This window comes from Nelusetta ayraudi, unplaced genomic scaffold (genome assembly GCF_046127955.1).
Source record: "Nelusetta ayraudi isolate G7.1 ecotype Tasmania unplaced genomic scaffold, CSIRO-AGI_Nayr_v1 ptg000084l, whole genome shotgun sequence".
NCBI lineage: Eukaryota > Metazoa > Chordata > Actinopteri > Tetraodontiformes > Monacanthidae > Nelusetta > Nelusetta ayraudi.
Window position 1 is genome coordinate 3,103,926 of NW_027466134.1, and position 21,937 is coordinate 3,125,862.

At 44.4% G+C, this 21,937-nt stretch overlaps 1 protein-coding gene across 1 annotated transcript; it reads right to left on the bottom strand.

Annotated features, from left to right (window-relative positions):
* Positions 1 to 11,635: 11,635 nt before the first annotated feature.
* LOC142900929 (regulator of G-protein signaling 21-like) lies at positions 11,636 to 19,447 on the bottom strand. The gene is made up of 5 exons (XM_076045555.1): positions 19,210 to 19,447; positions 15,823 to 15,896; positions 15,492 to 15,553; positions 13,508 to 13,674; positions 11,636 to 12,675 (listed from the first exon to the last, which is right to left on the bottom strand). Coding segments are annotated over exons 2-5 (399 nt in total). The 5' UTR covers positions 15,825 to 15,896; positions 19,210 to 19,447; the 3' UTR covers positions 11,636 to 12,507.
* Between the last annotated feature and the right edge of the window lie 2,490 nt (positions 19,448 to 21,937).

Sequence of the window (21,937 nt, forward strand, 5' to 3'; positions counted from 1 at the left end):
TAAAACCTACAGCTTATAGTCCAATATGTCTCATAGTTTCTCGTGAGACGAGATCTGGGACACTGGGTCGCTGTTCTAGAACGTGTATGGCTGGTTTTCGGCTAGGCGAGGCCATGACGGGTGTCCAACCTGCCTCATTCTCCACGCAAGACATCATTTAACCATCACAGCGTCCCCGGAGTTTCATAATCTCAGTGAAAGTGAGGCAGAGCTCCTCTTTGAAACACCTCATGAACTAAACCGACTTAAAAAAGTGACTGGGTTCACCTTCTTGAATTGAAAGCATTCTTTGGATCCTTCACACTTTGAGCTGTTGGATTATGACACAGGCTTCCTGTGATGTGATGCTTTCATGTTGCACTGTTTTGTTGTCATCATTTATTGACTGGTGTGTGTGTGTGTGCGCACGTGTATGTGCTGCTGTGCTGTGGCCAAACTGCTCCAAGGGGACACTGAAGACTTCTGTCTGTCTGAGCAGGCCAACCGTGTTTCTTAAGAGTTGAGTAAAGTGGAACAATCACGGCTTCCTCCTGGTCAGATGGGGGACAAAGGCGAGTGGAAAAGCCTGTGGCGTTTTCAGATTCAGTCATACGCTTCTCTAAACAAAATATTTAATATTCCCACAGGCTGGAAACAACTCTGGTACAAGACAATGAAAAGTGGAAAGTGGTTGGAACGTATTGTTTAAAGTATGAAGTGTTCTATTGTAGCAAAGGAGGATTACAGTAGAACAGGTTAGAGGAAAAAAAAAAATTGCTGCCGTTTAAAATTGACACAACTATTACTGTCGTACAGTATGTAGGTGTGACTCCACACTGGAGGCATTCTTTCTTGTATTCTGCTAATTATAGAGGCAGACAGACAAATGCTGAAAAAGTGATTTTCTTAGAGAGAACGCCATGAATGAATGAAATTTATAATCCTGGATGTGAAGCGTGCCCTGGGTCATATAAAAGAAGCACAACAAACAGACAGAAGGTTGTCTTGGAAGAGTCTGAAAATAATGAGACTACAAAAAAAAAGGCAATCCAGGCAATTGATAGAACAATTTCTGTTCTGAAAATACACAACTTTGGCTATGACAAATGCCATAAGCGCAGTCACTGTCACATATTCACTGCCAGTCAAAGGTTTGGACACACTATCCAATGCAGTAGATACTGAAGACTTCAAATATATGAGCAGAATATATGTAATTATGCAGCAAAGAAAAGACGATAAATAACTATGAATATGCTTTTTATGAAAGGTGGATATTCTGAAGAATTTAAATATAAAACGTGTTTGAGTTACTACGCAATTCCATGCGTGTTCATACGCAGTTTTGATGCCTTCAGTGAGAAACTGCAATGTCAACAGTCATGAGAATGAAAGAAAAGACATTCAATTCATAGGGTGTCCAAACCTTTCAATGCTAGTGTACATTACACACAAATTGCTGTTGTTTTATTTGACAACTTATTGGCAATGGTTGTGGGAAAATAAATTGCTAATGTCCTGCACAAAGTCTAGAATGAGGGGCATTACAGTGGTGGTTTCCAGTGGCCCAATGGGGGTGAAAATATCATGTTAAGCGGTGGTATGTGGTTAAAGAAACGCAGTGGGTTGGGTCCATTTCAAAATTTCCCAATGAGAAGTGAAGTTTGGTGGGCACGAGTACAAAGTCAGGGAGTTGCCTTCACACGTAGCAACACCCTTCATACTGCATGCTTGATTGAGCGTCACAGGGTAGTTGCAAATTGAACGTGCGTAATTGCGGTCGAGTCAGAAATGTAAATGTTCTGCGAGTTTTAAGAACATTTTTGCATGCAACACACATCGTTTTGCTCTTTGATTTTTTTTGATTTTTTTTTTCAATCCATGTAGTTGGGCTCAGTGTTCTTCAAGTTTCTTTTTCTGATGTAGCCTCTGCAAAATAAATGTAAAATGACATCATTTAAAATATGGAAGATTTCCCAGCCTGATAGAAGCTTGTCATTTTTTTCAATTTCATTGAAAAATGAGGTGGAAATGAGCAGCACATGCAGTGCAGTGTCCACTAAGCTGCATCCGCTCACCAAGGATCATCTTGCAAATAAAGTTTTGCGGAGGAAGTTGTTTGCTTATACGTTTTCTCAATGCTTTTAGATGCTAAAACAGATTTCGTTCAGTCTTGTGAACCACTTAAATCCATGCCACTCATTTCTGCAGATGGACTCATACATACTCAGAATTAAAGATCACATATTGTGCGTCCAAATCGTTTGTGTTCTTTTTGCTCTCTCTTGACTCTCAGTGTCTCAGTAGAAGGTGTAATAGCACCCGTGTACACCTCGTGTGAAAACAATGAAAAATAATCCAAATTCTGTTCCTGGAAATCCATTAGTAATCCCCAAAATGTGTATTTCTTACAATACTGTGCGAAGTGTGTCACAGATAATTTCCATCCATGTGGAAAGCTTCACGCTGACATCAGGCTTTTTTTTTTTCTTTTCCTATTTTGTAGGAGTGTGATAGATAAAGGTTCAATATGCGGCATCAAGGAAGCGCATCAGTCAATGTGGAAACAGAACTGAAAGACGCTTTGTTCTCACCAGCCACTACATGGAACACAAAAGACAACTGGAAAATCTCGGCTAATAAAAGAAAGATTGCGACATAGATAAGACAAAGGAACATTGATAGATAGATAGATAAAGACAAAAAAACAGGAGCCGTTTGTACTACAAATTGGAAACATTCTCTATTTTGTAGTATTTTGAACTTTTATTTGACAAAGTCAACAATCAAACCTGCCATTGTGACACCTCTAAATATCCCATCCACCAAATAGTGTATGAAGTGTGTATTAGTTCACATATTTTAAAGTGAACTAAGTTCACAGAGTAATGTGTAACTGTAAGCTTCTGTGTTGTGTGTCTTTTGTCTCTTGTATTTCCTGTTTTATTTTGAAATCTGTTTTCCTGTTGTCAGTGTTTTTAGTTTTGCTTCCCGTTCCCTGATTAGTTTCACCTGTAGTTAATGCCTGATGTGCTCCACCAGTGTGAGAGTGCAGAGTCCAAATCCCGTACATCCAATTTAGAGTCAGCAGGAGGAAAAGTGGGAAAAACTCCACACAGGAAGGCCTCTGGGTCAGGAATCAAACCTGCTGGCTTCTCGCTGAGGCTACGTTGCTAACCTCTGATGCTACCATTAGCTTTCTAGAGTTAGAGCGCTGTCCACCTGAAGTAGGACTAATCATTTTTCAAGACCAAAGACAAATGGCACCTCTTCGATCACACAGCAATGCCTTACACGTAGGAGGATGTGCTGTATATTGTATGTCCATCTTGTTTCAAAGAAGGACTCAGAGCTCAACGCGCTGAGGTCAACAAACATTCACAGTTCATCCAAACCTGCGTGAACCTTGGAGGCTGAATTGTTGCAATAGTTCACAGAGAACATTTTGTTCTGGTCGCCTGCGATTCTCTTAAGATCCCGTCAAACTTAAAATGTCAGACGCTGTGCTCTGCTGTCACTCTGAAGGCAGCCGAGCCTTGAGCGCAGCAGTTAAAAAAAAAAAAAAAAAGGAAGTCGGAGAGAAGTGAAAAAAAAGGAGACAAAATGAACTGGACTTCTGTGTGCACGTGAAAGGTTTTCACAGCACCAGCTCAGGAAATGCCTGCTTCATGTTTGCAATAATGACTGCGAGAGATGAAAGTTTAACAGGTCTCGAAATTTGGAAAGAAATTTGGACTTGCGCATCAAACAAAAATGTGATTTTGCAAAACTTCCATTGCAGGAAAGGCTGGCACACGTGTTGGAAAGGTTTCACAAACTGGTAAAGATGAATGGAACACATTGGATTGGATTTAATATTAGCAACGCCTGCTTTAATATATTGGCATTAAGAGTCAGAGTTGACAGTTTTGACTTTTATATATGCAACAGTCCTTTAAAAAGAACGAACATCATCGATTTTCCAAACTTTTTCTGATTTTGTTCGCTCGTTTTGTTACTTTCAGAACAAAAAAAAAGAGAGGACAGGATCCTTCTCTTCGATTTGCCTTTTCCCTGCATCAAACTTGTGAGAAAAAAAAAAAAAATCCCTTCACAACATTCTTACTGTAGGGTTCTCTCCAGAAATAAGAAAGGAAACTGGGTTTGCTGACCGTTTCCTGTCATTCAAGGCTCTCGCTCACCATCCAGCTGCAGCCATTGTCTGGGCCTGAGGAAAAAACAGTAAGCAAACTGTCATCAACAGATATTTTCCGACGGAGGAGTCACTCCTTTATTTTCAGCCTCTTAAACCTGCTGCCATACTGCACCTCATGAGGGCCGAGGGCGTAGGACCTTTCAATAGAGAAAACCGCAGTGTGCCAAAGACGCTGTGGCAGGCACCGAGTATTTCATCATTCACTGACATTATTACTTTGACTCTGTGAGACAGCCTGACATAGTAAAAGATAATAGAAATAAAGGAAGGAGCTTTTATTTATGTTACCTGCAGGACAAAAATCCTGTTGTTTTTTGGGGGGGGTTTTGCCAGTACGACAGGTAAAGCAGTAAAGCTGAAGCGTTTAGCTCGAGAGGATTTTTTTGCGTAGGTGTCACAACCACTATTAAGACATTTCCTTGGCATAATAATGGAAATTTCTTCAAGTATGTCATCATGCCGGGCCCGGGGTTGGCCGGAAGTTTGCTCTGTGGCTCACGACTGCTCTGCACTTGGAAAGCGGAGAGGTGTATTCCTTCCACTGTGCTCTGTTTGCACGACGCTTTGCATTATTACGTGCCGATTATTCAACGGTCACTCGGCGGAGGGCGTTTTTTTTTTTTTTTTTGCTCCCGCTCCACGTTTGTAAATGTTTGCGTTGCCGCCTGCGCGTGATCCAAACTTCCTTGGCGCGGTGCGCGGGCCTTATGTAACGTGGCGGACCGATTTATCGCAGACACCAAAAGGGGAACCGGGGAATGTGCCCCTTGGCGTCACGGCGAGACGTCCTTCTATCTGAGGCGTCGCACGCAGGGCAGAGCAGAGCAGAGCAGAGCAGAGCAGGGCAGAGCAGAGCAGGCCTCGGCTGAGCCACTGCTAGCCTTTTTTTTTTTTTTTTTGCTGTCGTTTGTTTTCCTGCGGGGTGACAAGCAAAGCAAGTTGAGATCCCATCATGCTGTGAGAGTAGAAATCATGGATGTGCGCCAAATCTTTCCCAGTGGCCACTTGAGGTACTGCAGCTAAAAAATAAATTAAAAAAAAATAAAAATCCCATGGGTCCAAAAGCATTTTTCCCATAGACCACAATACAAAAATAAAGGCCTTTAAAACGGCTGAGAGGACGGCTGTGACCTCAAATGCGATCCATAGCAAATCTTTCTATTGTAGATTTTTCAGTTATGGTCTTTTAGTCTTTTAAAAAAAATGATGAAGGCCAGAAAATCTGTAGAAAAGATTTTATTCCCAGCGTGACGTCACATCGTCGTACGTGCTGCTGTGTCTCAGCTCGCTCTGATTGGCTGCAGCCTGACGTGTCTGTAGGTGACGTTCAGATTGGCCAAATAGATCATGTGAGTTACAGAGGCATGATGGGAAGTGACACTACTGCGCACGCTCTTTGGGCCCATTAATGCGGAAGCCAAAAACCTTTTCACCGTGTGCGCTGGGTGAGCGACCCCATCGGAATGAACGGGCCACAATCTTAGACTCTGGGGGCCTGCATGGTGGGAATCTGAGGGAAAGCAATTTGCAGTTGAGCCGCTGAGTTTGCGTCAGCGGCTACGTGGCTAACTAGCAATGGTCCCTGGACGCAAGATTTTGCGGACAAAGATGGGCATCACTTGACCTCGTGTGAATAAAGAGCACTGAACTGCTGAATTGGAGAAGGCAACATGAGCCTTCACGGGAGAATTGACGCCACATTTCCACTTCATCAATGGTGTTTCTGTATTTTTTTTTTTTTTTTGGGGGGGGGGGGGGGGGGGGAGTGTCTTAAAACTTGACTCACGGCACATCCAGACGGCAAACGCCTGGTAGGGAACTGGCAGATGAATCACATGTCAAAAGGAAGTTGATGTCTCGGTTTCTTTTTCCCATTGGCTGGTGATCAGACTGCACCAGTGACAGGATACAAACTCGGTCTGTCTGTCTGTCTGTCTGTCCGTCCGCTTCTTCTTCTTCTTTGTCGTACAGAGAACTGTCAAGCTTGACCTCACGTATCTTCTCACAATGAAAGGTTTCCATGTTTCCCTTTCTTGAATATCATAACAAGTCATGTTTCCGTACCAAAAACAATTTTTACTCACAAATTTGTGTTAACAAAAACTTTTTGGAACTCTCCTTTCTTTTTTTTCTTTTAGCGTCGGTCAGCTGTCGCCGATGTTGCAAGCCGCTTCTTGTCGCCTCCGTCTGACACGGTGGGAAATCAGTGTCGCAAGATTTCTCTCCAGCAGAAAGTGTGGAAGTGAAACAACGTTGGACTGTCAGGGGACGTGAGGCCCGGGGGCGAATTCAGGGGAAGTCAGACTGACAGGTTCCTATTATACCGTTCAGGGTCCCCAGACTGAAGACCCTGCAGCCAGCGTCACACTTCAGTTCCTGATGCGACCGACTGATCTGACTGTCAGCAGGGATCCTCCACACTGCACCGCTCACGTCTCACCCACCTTGATTTTATGGTTTCCATTGGTTTAAAAAAACAAACAAAAAAAAAACAAAACCAAGAACTCAGATAACAGAAAACTGATGCGCGAACAATGACATCATCTCACTGGAGTCCAGCAAATGTTGGGGTCACATATTTTTAAGAAAATAATAATGGAATAATGAGTGCAATAAAATAAAAGTCAAGCAGTATGGCAGCATTAGTCACATGACGATAGTGGTTTGCACTCACAGCAATAAGGTCCACGGTCCAAAATGGCGCACGTGATCTCGTCTGAGGACTGAGAGCTCGTCTGGCTGAATGGGTCTTAGGTGTGTGTTGTTTGTCTTGCTCTGTGGCCCTGCGATAAACTGGCCACTCGTCCAAGATGTGAACCTGCCTTTGCCCACAGACACGTGGAAGAGACTCCAAATGCAATGAAAATGAAACGGTCACAATTAATACTGAGAGATCAATGCTTCATATGGTGATTTTGGTGTGAAAACGGATATCATTTTTTTTTTTCTTTTTAACCGTTTCCTAAACTCGAGTTCAAACACTCGGTTCAAAGTGACAGCGGCTCAGTGCACTTTGATAAAAAGCAGGAGCACGTCTCCATCTAGTGGCCAACTTCAAACACTGATTTAAGAACATTTGATAGACAGACACACTGCCAATCTCGATGGCCCGGATGGCTGCGTTGAGGCTGTCAGATAAACCCAAAGGTTGTAATTTGGATGATTTTACTTGAATATTGTCTTAATGGGCAGCAACCACTACGAATGTAGGAGCCACACCAAATCACTTTGTTTTCAGAAATACATGTGGATGGTTTATTTTGGTTTTTGTTTAAAAAAAAACAAAAAAAACAAATGTAAACTGTTTTCTTGATGATTGATCTCTTGAAGCGGTTATTATGTGGTTGATAAAATATCAGAAAGAAAAATTATGTAAATTATGTACAACGAATAACTACCTGAAGCACAAAAAATAACTTTCAATCCCAAAGCCGGTGCTTCAAGTAGACCTAAAAAAAAAAAAAAAAAAAAAAAAAATGAAAACGTAGCCGTCCGCATGTAAAACAGAATTCTGTGTTACAGAGTCTAAAAACAAAGTGGACATTATGTCAACGTGCAGGATGAGCTTGATTTTCCACCCCCCCAAATAGATATTTCACTGTAAATATTCTGGCGGAATAAATGAGAGCACTTTTATGACAGGAAAGTCTGCGAGTCATCCCAGCACCACCACCACCACAGTGACTCGGCTGTCGAGGAAACACTGCCGGATCCTTGGATGGAAAAATATTGAAGAGGGCACAGACTCGCCACTCCTTCCATAAAGTAGTGGCGGTTTGCCGCAGGAGTTGTTAATCTCTGGGAGTCTGCAGCGCCGGCACAGCGTGGTGTCCGTCTCCCCTGTTGGGAAGAAGGGAGAGTTTGGGGCCAGTCAGCAGCGACGTGTTTTCCTTATCTCCCACCAACTGCGAAGTCTGACACCAGTGTTTCCTCCGGTCCGAAGTCCTGGGGCTTTATCTAAAACTGTGCCGCTGACAGGAGGTGGTCCTGCTGGGGCCTCTGCATAGTTTCCTTCCCTCCTTCCTTCCTTCCTTCCTTCCTGCCAGACTGTCATCCATCCTTCACCTCGTCTTTGCCGTGTTTCTCATTTAGAATTTTTCAAATCGGCCCCAACTAATCAACTAATTGCATTCTTTCATCCCTGCCTTGATGGTCTCGCCTCACATTTTTGTCACATCGCTGGCTCCTCTTTTGAATTAATCCTACATTTTCCCTCAATCTTCTTCCCAACTTCCATCCGATACCCTCTTCATCGCCTCACCCATCCTTTCCGTCCAAACCCCTGCACTCCTCCATCCTCCAAGTGACAGATTTCTTATTCCCTTTACGACCCTCACACTCAACCCCTCCTATCCCTGTCCCATCTCTCCCAGGTATTAAACCCATGCTGGGTTCCAGCAAGGCAAAGAAGTACAATCTGATAATGCTGGACCTCCAATCATGCTGGCAGAAGGTTTCCTGAGGAATGGCAGGCAGCGCGGCTGCCCTGTGGAGATGCACGTGTAGATTCTGAAAGGTGCATGAAGGATTTTAAGCAGAGCGCCTGCAGAGCCGAGGCGCTGCGACACAAAAAGAGAAAAACTAATGGGATTCAACGTTCCTGCCGTTTTTTAAATTTTCATTTTGGTCCCTTAGTATTGCACAGATGGCTTTGGTCGGTTGCTATGAACGAAGAAAGTGACCTTTTAAAAAAAAAAAAAAAAAAAAAAATACATTTTCTTTGTTTTGTGATGGTTTTCACCGCCATAATTAGAAGCTCATGAAAATTGTTGGAATATAGCAGTGACTGACTGTCGGATTCCACCTGTCGTGGTACCAGCATGCGCTGGATTTGTGCAGAACTGGAAACATCTGCTTACCAAACAAAATGGGATGCTATGACACCATGAGGGGTGCCATCATTTACGCTGACTGTCTTGGAAGCTGAGGTTGACATCGACAACACAAATCTTTCAAGTGTCAAAACTCTCCACTATTATCATGTTGCTCATTTATGCACCCGGTACACAAACTGAACCTTTGTTAAGCAGAGTTATGAAATGCTATATGCTGCATTATGCTTGCTACCCTGCTATCAATCCACTCATTCATATCAGCACTTGTCCTGCACTCAGGGTCACTGGGTCCTGCCGCCTGTCCCGGCCGTCTCAGGATGAAGTGGGGTTACACCCGGAACACGGCATCGCTTTATCTTTCCTGCTACAGTGTGCTTAAAAACACCAACTGAGATACGCTGTCAAAAGCCATGTGTGGGCATCAGACATAAGGCTGCATTGTTCTTGTAATGCTGACGGAAGCAGGAAGTGGCAAACAGGAGGAAGGAACGGCTATGAATAGCGTGAGCGCGGCTGGTGTTTGAGTTTGGTCTAATCTCTGCGGTGGCGAACACAGCTCTGTGTTTTTCCATGAGGCATTTATTATTATACTGGCACCACACTGTCACCCAACAAGTGTTTGGTTTGGTTGAGGTCTTCCAGTCTTCTACAGGTCATTTGCAGCACTTTGAGGGCAGAAACTGTCATCTCAGGGGGAAGTTCTAGGTCCCTAAATTCTGCCAGTGGCAGCAGAATTCCAGGTCACAGCAGGGGAAGAGTCTTCAGTGTTGACAAACCACTGGAGGCGGCCAGTGAGGGGAAATGCTGCCCTAAACCAAGCCCCCGTCTCCACCAAACGCTGTCACTCCACTGGTGATGCTCGGGATTTCATACAGTCAACAGGTGATGTCAACCAGGTGCTAATTGGCCAGGGCCTCAACAAATCAACAAGTCGTCACCAGCAGGTGGAACGAAGAAGGTTTTGTGCAGGGCATCACAAATTCATTAAGGTGACTGATTTGACTTCTTTAGAAATGGAAGAAGCTTACAAATGATATCAGGTTGGACACTCATGATAAACCGACGATGACGGTATGATTGAATAAAAACAAACCTTTTTAATGTTTTTTTTTTACTATGATTCTCCCTGCGCTTGCTTGTGAATCATCACAGTGGCTAACGTACAAATCAGCTGAGACTATCAGGAGGCTTATGGGAAGCAGATGTGTGCTCGGCTCCAACTGGGATCACCTGCTGGAAACATGGGCGACGGCAGATTGTGAAGGGAAGTTTTGCGTAGACGCTTCAAAGGGCATGACAGCGAACTTCTAATGGAAATGTGTGGAGAATATTGTTTGTGTATGTTGCGTTTTCCTCCCCTCATCCTTCAGTTGCCTGAAAGCAGACATTATCCGTCATTTAACGTCCCTCCCTTTTTTATCACAGCATTTGAAGCCGTGCGGCACTGATGGCTTTCAGTGCGCACAGTCAACTTGATTACCGCCATCTGTTAGGATACACAATCTGATGCAAATTACCCTTTTTTTTATGGCTGTTATTATTCCTCCCCCTCTGTGAAGAGAGCCTCCCACACACTTGTGGGGCCGCTCGTTTTGTTGTGCCACATTCCCACTGCGCTGGTGCCAAACTACTTCTGTCTACTTATTCCCCTTTCATTTGCAGAGTCTGCCCATCTATTTTTCTCCACCTCCGGCCACTCCTCACTTCCCCCTCTCCCTCCCCCGACTCGCGTGCGCTGTCGGAGAGGTGCCATTCACCACCTGGCCACCAGATGTCCTCGGACGCTCCCGCCCACCTGGGCTCACCTGTTCGACGCTCGTTCCCGTCTGTTCGCACACCTGCATCTCATTATGCCACTCAGTTGTTTACGACCCGCTCAGCTCCCTCAAATGTCTGCCTGCTACATCTTCATTTAGCATTGCTTGACGTGCTCGACATGTTTCAACGCGCCTCTCATAAATCATCTTCGTATTATTGACCGCAGGGCCTGGGTAACATTTTGCACCCTGCCTCCTTGTTTGTGTTGACACAGGGAGGATTGTGACACAGATCATGTTTTAAGCTTCTTGACACGAAGGCAAGTTGATGACACCTGGTTTCTGGTTGCCAGGGCGTTCCTTTTGTCTGGCTTTGCACGACTGTGAAGATGCAAAACTGCACGATATAACGTACAGACAAACGATACCTGACCACTGATTAAGGAGTGGTTGTCAACCAGTCGAGTCTCAGGACCCACATTTATTTCCTTATCGCGAAGTCACGAGCCACACCCACTTTCTATCATTTCTTCTCTTTCATAAAGAACATGTTGAGCATTTTCAAGCTTTCAGACTTGGTAAGGAGCTAATGTGAATCTAATGTAGGTCATATTGCCTAAGTTAGTGAAAGTCGGGCACTCTCAATTTTGTTATATTTTCTTCACGTGGAACAAAAGCAGTGAGACAAAAAAAACCAACTGGGTAGATAAAAACATCTTTAACTGCAAACTAATCTTCTGGAAACGCAATTGATTTGCATTCATATTACATTTGTTACAAAGTGGTGAAGCGGCAATGATTTCTGCAACGTCTTCCAGATTCGGCGGCATGAGTGTGGGTGGAAAGAACCAAAATACAACACGCACTTTACAGAGTTTTGCCTTTATTTGCACACAGAAGTAAAAATTAGTCATTCACATACCAGCGTTGCTCCATATTTCCCATGCACATATCACACACTTTTTTTTTTTTTTTTTTTTTTACTTTTTTTTAACTTACAACTGGTGATTATTGTGCAGTAAATAATAATAAAAAAACAACACATAGTGTCTGCAATAGAATCAGAAAAATACAGGCTAATAGAGTTAGAGACAGAGATCGCACAAGAGTTAACTTTCCACAAGAACAGTATAGTTTTATATTAGTTCTATCTTCTCGCCTGCTAAGAGCGTTCTTTTTTGAAAAAAAACAAAACAAAAAAAAAACAATGTTGTGACTTTTATCTGGGGACAAAGTTAGCGGGGAACGGGAAAACAAAGACAGAGAGATGAAGGGCGCAGGATGGAATGAAACAGTCGGCTGCAAGCAAAGGACCAAGTCTTGCTCCACACCGCGCACTCTCTAATACCCTGGCTGTGAACAGCAAGCGATAAGCACACAAACCTTGAGATAGACAACTGACACTTTACAACTTGTGCAGACAATCAAAAAGATGAGACAAAGGCCCCCGTAGATTAGACAGAAGAGTTTTCTCAGCCTCTTGGAAGTGGATGTCAGCTCTTTGTGCCTTAAAGCGATCAGAGCCGAGCCTCGGAGTTGAAATGCAGCTTAATGCATTATTTGGATCATGTTTGGCTGCCGGCACCGTAGCTACCAGCTCCGTGTGTCCTCTTGCCACTGCAAACAGCGCTTGTTTTGTTGGTTCTGAGGAGAGGCGGCCGAGGAGTAGAATCAATCACTTGCGGAGGCGTCGGGCAAGCTTTTACTTATTTCATTTATTTTTTCCCCTCCCCGCGTTCTTTCATTGTTGTTCCAGCAGAGCCTGGTAGACCTCTGATTTAAGAAAGCGGGGATAACAGTCATTTTCCATCAGTCCATATATCAGCCTCTGTGCCCTGTCGAAGCAATTTGGCGCCGGATGAGAGATGTTTTTGCTGATTTCCTCTCTCGTCACGCAGTCAATGTTTATCTGTTAAGAAAACAGCACATTCTAGCTGCATGTCCTGTTGAAATAGCTCATTGGAATGCAAAATGCCTCAAAGTTATTTGTGTTCTAAGAAAGAGAGAGGAGAGAAAAAAAGGCGCAAACAGTCCAAAGAAATGCAATTAGGGGAAAATATGGAAATGCAAGCAACGGTGGGTGAAGCAGTGATGGTTTTATCCAAACAGTTGGAGTTGTTGTTGAACATTTTCACATAAACAAGCTACATGTGACATACTGCGCAATGTCGTTAAGTACAGAAAAGCGGCTTCGTGGCATCACACTAATAATGACCTAACTCACAAACATCGTCGCCTACAATACTGAATAATAACCAATGAACCTTTTTTTGCCCACAACATTATTCTGCAATTCGTTAGTACTCACTTCTTCACTTGATATCGTCCGAAACACAGTCATGATCACTGTATGACTGACAAGCAGGGCGGCTGTGGCTCAGCTGCAGGTGCAGGTTGTATAAAGACTGAAGGGTCAGCGGTTTGAAGTGTCCTTGGGCAAGACACTGAATCCTAAATTACTCCCAGTGGGCCTGGCGGAGCCTTGCATTGGTGTGTGTGTGTGTGTGTGTGTGTGTGAGTGAGAGTGTATGAGAGGCTTTGCAAAGTGCTGAAAAGCACGATATCAGCACAGTCCATTCACCATATCCTCTGTTTATTGGCTATAGTGTTGCATGCCGGACGCCACCGCAGGCGGCTGTTCTGCTGCACAAGCGGTGCAAAACTACGACACCTAGTGGTGCAATGAAACCCACGCAGCCTCCTTTAAGCCTGGAGTACTTTTCTCCAAAGACATACTGTACCTGTCTGGGGGCGTCCACTTGAACAAACTCTTCAAAGATCATCTTGGCCGCTTCAGCCATGTCTGTCTCGATGGTCCTTTTCTTGTATTTCTGGCAGGCAAACCAAAACAAGAGGTTCTCCTCGCTGTACTCTGTCCTTAAGAAGTTCTCAAACACCAGCTGGCCTGCTGCACAGATGGACACACAAACACACACACACACACACACACACACACACACAAACACACTGTCAATCCAAAGCACTTGTACCGGTACTTCAAATGTTCCGCGTCCTTAAGGATGTGGCCCGTGTGCTTTTATCAGATGTGCCGCTACCCCATCGTGCCTTTGTCTCCTTCAGAAATGGAAGCACTTTAAGTAAGAAAATTAAAAGGTGGCTGGGCAAACCTTCTGTCTCGTACAATCAAATTGAGCCAAACAGAGTGCTTTCCCTTGCAGCTAACGGAGTTCTCTGTGCAAAGGACACATCACCACCGTGACCGAAACTGATGCGCTGCTTTGTTTCACTCAAGTCTCGCCAAAGCAAAGCCTTCAGTGTCATTCACTGCTCTTTCTTGACAGAAGAACTGTTATATATATATATATATATATATATATACATATATATATATATATATATATATATATACATATATATATATATATATATATATATATATATACATATATATATATATATATATCTCATGGTTAAGGGTAAAAAAAAAAAGGTTAAGTGGAGAGTGAAGTAAAAGTGAATTCTTAAAGTTTTCGCGAATCATTGAAAAAACAAACCTGTTTTTTTTTGTTTTTTTACCACATTTCTCTTCAAAATGAGAGATATGAAAGGGTTGAGGGGAGATACGACTGGGTCCTATGCTTTTGGTGAAGGTTAAATATTTTTTGATATTTTCCACACTCCAACCTCAAAGGTGTCGGTGAACAAAGAGGCGAGGCGGCAAACTGCCAGACCGGTTTTCTGCCGCGTATACGGAGGAGGCGCCTTTAAACCTCAAAACATCGGAAACCAAGTCCTGCATCCAAATGGCACGTTGCCTCAGTGTCATGTAATTGTGCCGCGCTGCTTATCTTCTCCTCACACCCATTAACCTTTTCGTGGGGGGAGTGTTCACAAAGCTCTGATTTTGATGCAGCCGTGAAAAGAAAAAAAAAAAAAAAAAAACTCGTCCGCGGGGAGCAGCGACAAATACCGCTAGCTGAGAACATCAGCGTTATTCACACAAATAGCTTTGCATAAATCGCAGCAGGAGCCCTGACAGTAATTGACAGGAAACAAAATATTGTCCAGAGGGCCGCCTGTTCCCGTATATGAACGGCTCCAGGCCCACTTGAAAGCCTTCAATCATCTCGGCTCGCTACATGTGAAGCTTCGTGAATGTCATCAGATTGCGACCACTATTCATTCTTCGCCACCGTTTGCCAATTTGCGAGTCATGCGAGTGGCTGCGTTTCGTCAAAAAAAAAAAAGGGGGGGGGGGGGCAACTGCGCGGGATGCAAAAATCCATCTTGTGGAGGACAGTTGGTCCTGACGACAGGAGACAAGCGGCTGAGATATTACCGATAAGCTGTATTCATTCCAGCGGAGCAATGAGAGCGAAGACAGGGAGGAATAACCCGTCCGTCCCCTTTAAGTCGTCTTCAAATAGAGGCCCGCAGAGCGGTCAGATGAAAAGCCATCAGCCGGCGCCGGCGTCATAAATGAATAAGAGCGGACTGAGATCATCCAATCTAACAGCGGCAGCTCCGAATCGGAGCCTTATCTCCGCCACCGTCGTCCACCTCGGCTCTATCTGCCAAAGGGATTTGATGAACTTAAAGGAAGAATATGTCCTCGGCACTGCTCGAGGAGCCTGTGGGCTATTCAAGGTGAAATGGGGGGCTGAGCAGCGGGGAACAGTGAGGGTGGTGATAGAACAGGGAGGAGGAGGAGGAGGATTTCAAAAGAAGAGCGAGAGGAGTAAAAAAATCCATGAGTGCACTCACTTTTACACTCCAACAGATGGTCGAGCGACTCTCCCCACGCCAACACATCAACAACAGGAGCCCTGCGGAAAAGACGTTTTGGGAAAATGTCTAAAAAGTGGCCTGCAAGTCTTCAAATTTCACGTCAGAAACTTTTTCCCCCCCCCTCCCTCCTACGCACATGAGAGATGACTTTTGTTCATTCGTATTGGTTAAAGTTTTAGTCGTTTTCATTTTTTTTTCACAGTGAAGCGGAAGACAATAGCGCGGTGTTACATCACCAGCGCGAAGGCGAGACCGCGTCCTCGCGGTGGGGTTTCATATCCGGAAGGCAATATTCATGGCAACTCACATATTAACTGGCAGTGACGATTGACGGAGCCCCACGTGTCAGTCTGATGGAGCGGGAAGGTCCGGTCCAGCTGCCTGAAAATATAGAGGTCAGATAGAAAGTGATGTTTTCTTTGACAGTAAGCACAGAAAAGGAATTCATTTTATGTTTTTACTAAAAATGAAAAAAGAAAAAGAAATAACATTTTAACGGGAGCGAGTTAATTGGTAGCTCTGATTTGATGTCTGCAGCTTTTAGTGGATAGTTAGCTGTGCTTTTTTTGTACTTTTAATGCGTGATGATAAATGGGTTTCATTAAAATTTAAACGTTAAGCAGGAGATTAAAGAGGTCAACATTTAGGCAAAATCCTAATTTGGTGAAATTTGTAAATTGGAGTCAGTTGCGCAGACTGAAACAAGACGTAGGCTAATTGTGAAGACGTCACAATCAATTTTGAATCCTTTGCGCAACCGTTAGAGACCATCAGATGATGCGGCATTCAAACATTCAGGCATAAGTAAAATGTTTTATTTTAAATATTTGACATGAGGTAACAACCTTTGTGTCACCAGCAGCAGGACAGCGAACCACAACGGAGGACTAATCTTAAATCACAGAAGACAAAAGTTTCAGTTTTCAGTGAGTTGTTTCTGTAATTCTATCGCCGCTGCGGCCGACATCTAAGCTAGCAGCTTTTCTTTTGTAGTTTGTTTACTAGTTTTGGTAAAAATTCAGAATGAGATGAAAATTTTATGATCTCGGTGGGGAAACTGGGTCGTTGCAGCCTCGGCAGCAGGGAGTCAGTTAAGAATAAGCCAGAGCAGTGAATCAAACGCAGCGAGCGAACAAAAATAGTTGTTTTGAAAAGGTTTGAATTTTTAATTCCCGCCTTTCATGCAGTCTGAGGCAAACGTTACTGATATCGGGGAGCCGTGCCGTGGTCTGTGCGGTGTTTTACGGTGAACTAAACAACTAATCCCCCCGCTGCCCAGTCCAATACGCAGAGGGGGGGGGGGGCGTGGCTGTGGGTGCAGCTCGGCAAACCTCGTCAGAAAAGAAACAGGAGCGAGAGAGAAAGGCAGCATCCTTCCAACAAGGTGTCGCTACGAGAGGTAGCCTAGCACGCTCGCTGGTTCGGTCGCTGGACCGGTTTTCCGTCTCTCTGGGATGCCTGAGCTCCAGCAGCACCGGCGCTGACCCCGGCACATCCATTCATCAGAGAGGAGATTGCCGCCCGGGCTACGCGCTCACAGCGGCCCGCCTCCTCTAATGAACACAGCTGACTGTCACACAAGGCGTGTGGTTGCTGACAAGCTGTCTGACTGATGGAAAAATGGAATGGAGCTGCCGCGTGCGACCACCTCGCAGGGTGGAGTCCCAAAAAAAATCATCTGCTGACAATTAGAAGAAAAAAAAAACAAAAAACCCTAACAATGAAAACAAGTCAAGTCACTAATATTAAGCTCATGTCTCCTTTATTTTTTTTTTTTGTGCAGCTCTGCTCAAACCCACCGCTTGGGAAACTTTTTACCGCTTCGATGAGCCTCGGGGACCAGCGGAATGCGAAAGGTAGAGATGAGAACAGCCTGGTCAAACACATCTCCATCCAAGTATCGTAGGCAGCCAACACTTTCATATGAAGCCACACACCATATGAAGACTGTGTGCTGCTGATGACTCTTGGCAGGCAGTGAACGCCCATTTACGGTAACGTGAGGATGAAAGAGGCACTAGATCAGCAGAGTGCGTTTAGTTTCCCTTCTTTCAAACTGGACTCTTGACGACGACAAACCAACAGGAAGTGACTGCCAATGATGATCCTGCCGTGTTGTGACTGCAAATATAACGGCACCGATTGTCCAATATAAGCTATACATATATATAGTATATGCTAGCGACTCATTTCTGCATTGAACTCCATTATAAGCAGTTTTATGAATGGATGATCTTCAACGCACTGCCGTCATTAGGAGTGCATAAGAATAAGTCAAAATGGGCTGAACAAGTATGGGGACATTTTAGTGTTAATGAAAACCATTTCCAACGTCTAATTGAAAGTGACTGAGTAAATTCCAGTTTTAGCACACACACACACACACACACACAACTCACTGTGACAATAATACAAAGCTCTGTTCCAGAAATGTTTACATTCTTCCACAACTTTGAAGCCTTCAGCTTCTCTAGTGATGGCTCTGAAATCACAGTCAATTACACATTCAAGGCAACAACTGTCAAAGCCGTCCCATGTTTTCAGCACATCCCGACCGAGTTCCGTGCACTAGTAATGTTCTTGGAGCATTATTTCATGACTGGAATAGAATAGAATAGACCGCCTTTATGAATCCCATGGTGGGGAAATTTGCACCGCAACGGCATAGTGCAAAAAAGATGGAACATTATCTTGACTTAAAGAAATAAGGCAATAAAAATAAAACGTTTGTCTGGTATAAAAATAAAAAAAACAAGGACAGTTGGATTAAGAGCTACATAAAGCTGGTTAAAATGGACAGAAATGAGCCCAAACTTTTGAATGGTGGTCTACACTACATATAGTATCTATACCACAGTTACTCTTACAATTGCAAACCAAAGTAAAAGTGCAAATGTTCAAAGCACTTCTTTCTCTTACTGCTCTGTAGGACATCAGAGATGTACTCAACGCCATAGAAATGGACAGTTAAATTAAAACAACAACAACAACAACAACAACAACAACAACAGAAAACGACAAATGATAGCAGTTCATCCCCAAAAAGTTGCACAAAAGTGTTGAGCAATAAAGTTCAGACTGAAGCTTCGAAAGAATCGCCCCAACGCCTTCTCCTGAAAGTTTCTTGGAAATGAGGGGCGAGACATCAGAGGAAGAGCCATGTGTCCTAATGCTGCCATCCCTTTTCCCAGACTGCATTACGAAAGCCGGCTGCAGCAGAGGCAAAACGTGGAAAAAAAAAAAAAGAGTTGTCGCTTATTTTCAGCCTTTTTTTTTTTTTTTTTTTTTCTCCACGTTTGCTCGGGAAGACAGAGGGAAGGAGAAGGGGGAGCTGCAGGCAGACTGAGAGGCGCAGCAGAACAAGACAACGCGGAGGGAGAAACTTCCAATAAAACGCTGCAGATCACAGAGGCCCCCCCATCAGAAACACTTGCAAGACAAGAGAGCGATCCACGAGGCAAATCCCAGTTATATTTTAGCTACATGGTTTTTGGCTGCGAGATCAGAGGGAGCCAATCATTACCGAAGAACAAGGCGGACCGGGGCGGGGGGGGGTGTGTGGAGGCTGCAGCAGGGTGGTGGGTGGGGGGAGAAGTAAAACATTTAAAGTGCCTTCACAGTAATAACTGAAAATCCTCTGCTTAGTTTGTCCAAAGTCTAAAAAGCTTCAAGCCAATTTGGAGCCCATACTTACGACGCGTGTCCTCAGTTGGCAGAGCGGGCCGAAGTGCGATTTGTTTTAGCTGTTCTTTTAAGGAAAGAGGGAGAGAGAGAGAGAAAACACAACCCCGTGCACACAGCGCTCCTGCTTCTGAACCAGCCAGGCACCTTCCTTCACGACCTGACCAACCCTGCAGGTACAAGCCCCAGCATGTCGGCCTGAAGCCGCACGCAGGCCTGGGCTTCAACACAAATGTCAACCCACTCTCTCTCTCTCTCTCGCTCTCTCTCTCGCTCTCTCTTGTCACTCTTCAAACCCATGAAACACACTGGGACCTTTAGCACTGGACTGTGCAAGACTTTGGGACTTTTTATGGAGTTGAATCTCCAGAAAGACGCAGACACAAAATCCAACCAAGTTTACAAAACAAGCAGACCTGTGACGTGACAAGGTGGAAGCAGAAATAAAAGCCTGCTCTGATCATGCCGCTGGTTTGGTTGGGTGGAGAGGTGCAACTCTAGGGGCTGTTTTTTTTTTTTTTTTTTAGCAACTAAGTGCACAAACTGGATTAGCAGAACAAGGCTTGCACTGAGCTACAGCCACGTTCCAGGAATCAGGAAAACAACTAACAAAGAAAAAACCCCAAAGGTAAACTGCCTCGTTAGATGGGAAGCAGCACTGAACACCACAGGGTATACTGCCTTCCTTCCTTCCTTCCTTCCTGCACACTCCTCTTCTTCACTGGTCTGATGACTTGTACTGAAACGAAGAAAGCGCCACCTGCTGTTTAGCTGGATGAACCAACTACAAATACTAGCACCCCAATGACAGACTGACAGACAGACAGAGGGACTGATCACAACACAAAGCGAATTGAAAAGAAGTAAAGACTTCTTTCAGCTGAAATACTGTATAGATGTTCAAGCATAACTGCCACGCTGCTCTGGACCCGGTTTGTTTCTTTCTCACTATGAAGCAATAATAATGTCCTGTCTTTGAAGCTTTTAAAGCTTTACACAGATACAGATTTGATTAAACTGTTTTGTGATGAAATCAATGACATGGATGTTTAGTTTAGTTTTTTTCCTACGGAAACGAATGACTTCATTGCACTCTCACAATCGGCCGTTGTCCTACCCACTCTGTCTGCAGTCGTCTGGTGACCGAACTTCCCGTTTTCCCAGAACGCGTCCTGCTGTCACTTCCTGACCTGGGCTTCTTGTTTGGTTCTGTTTTTTCTTGAAGTCGTGAAAATGCCCTGGTTGTCATCGTTTCTCCTGCAAGAAGTAATATCTTCTACTCACATCACTGCACTAAAAGAGTGCGAGAGCTATGTTGTTGGACTTGCTCGGGTGTTATTTATTAAATAATGCATCTTGTGAATTCATGTCATTGCTTTTCAGATAATTCAGATTGTAATTCTATATTTTTCCAGCGCACTTGAAGAGCTTTGATAGAGACTGATTTTTTCTATTTCGAGAAGAGATGTTACTTCTTTTATGACTTAATTTCAGAGATTTAAAAAGTCTTTTGCACCACTGAATGTTGAGGAAGCGTTATTTTATGCATATTAAAACACGCTGAGTAAAACTCTGAGAAGCTTATCTGCATTTCACTCTCATATCTTATATAAGACATGTATGTTCAATATATAACAATTTCCTCCTCACACAGAGGAGGTCATAGTTTGCAGTGATCAAAACAAGCAGTAGTATTAGTATGGTGCCTGCATCTAAACTAAACTAAATTGCCCCCTGGGGACAAATAAAGTTTGTTTGAATTGAATTCTATCTGTTGCTATAGCCGGCCATCTATCTGTCTGTCTGTCTGTCTCCACAGGCATGAGGAGGCTTCTTGACCCAGATTATCCACAGCAGCCCTCAGCCTCAAACTCATTGCACTGCACGGCTGGCAGAGAGGCAGACGCTGCGGTGTGGAGCTGGGCTATGGCGGAGGTGTCCTTGTCTCCGGCCCTGACAGCCAGAAGAGGAGAGGGATGGAGCGATGAAAATGAATGATGGGAGCGGAAGTGGCAGAGCTGTAAACATGAGAGTAAAGCGGGGTGGTGGTGGTGGGGGAGGGGGGGGGGGGGTGGCGGAGGAAGATGGGGGTGGGGGTGGGGGGGGGGGGCGGCGCTGACAGCTGAGCGGGAGGCCTACCTGTCCGCCCGTCGCTCGCTTCCCCGTCTTGATTTGCAAGTCCTCGCCGGGACGCTCGCCGGGGCCGTCCCGGAAAACACGAACAGGTGTCATGAAAAAAACAAAAAAACAAAACACCGCTGCGACTGGGATTTGCATCTGTAACGACCCCGGCGGAGACGCGGCGAGTATGATGTTCGCAACAGAAACCTGTCAGGTGCGCCGGCGGTGGTGTTCATCAGCGGCTCAGCTGCGACCGACCTCTACGCCGTCTCTTTACAGCCAAGATAGAAGACAGCTTCCCCTTCTTTTTTTTTTTTTTCTTTTTTTTGGCTTCTCAACGCAGCAGCGTGCTGTTTGTCTCTGCATCTTTCTCTTGGCATCAATCTCCAATGATTTGGTAGGCACAACTCTCACCAGCCCCGTGACCCTGAGCTCAGGAAGAAGCAGGTGATGGAACTCTTAGCAGAGGTGGCAAAAGTATCCACATTGTGTACCTGATTAAAAGTATAGACGCTTGTGTCAAAAAAAATACTGAAGTCAAAGTAAAAGTACGGATTCAACTCCTTTACCCAAGTAAAAGCAAACAAAGCCCAGGTTCTGAAACGTACTGAAGTGCATGG

What these genes read in the sequence shown, in the direction of transcription:
- LOC142900929 (XM_076045555.1), bottom strand. An exon ending in CCATCTGTTGGAGTGTAAAA is followed by an intron (nt 13,675 to 15,491) that starts GTGAGTGCACTC and finishes CCATCTGTGCAG; the next exon opens with CAGGCCAGCTGGTGTTTGAG. An exon ending in AAGTGGACGCCCCCAGACAG is followed by an intron (nt 12,676 to 13,507) that starts GTACAGTATGTC and finishes TTTTCTTAACAG; the next exon opens with ATAAACATTGACTGCGTGAC.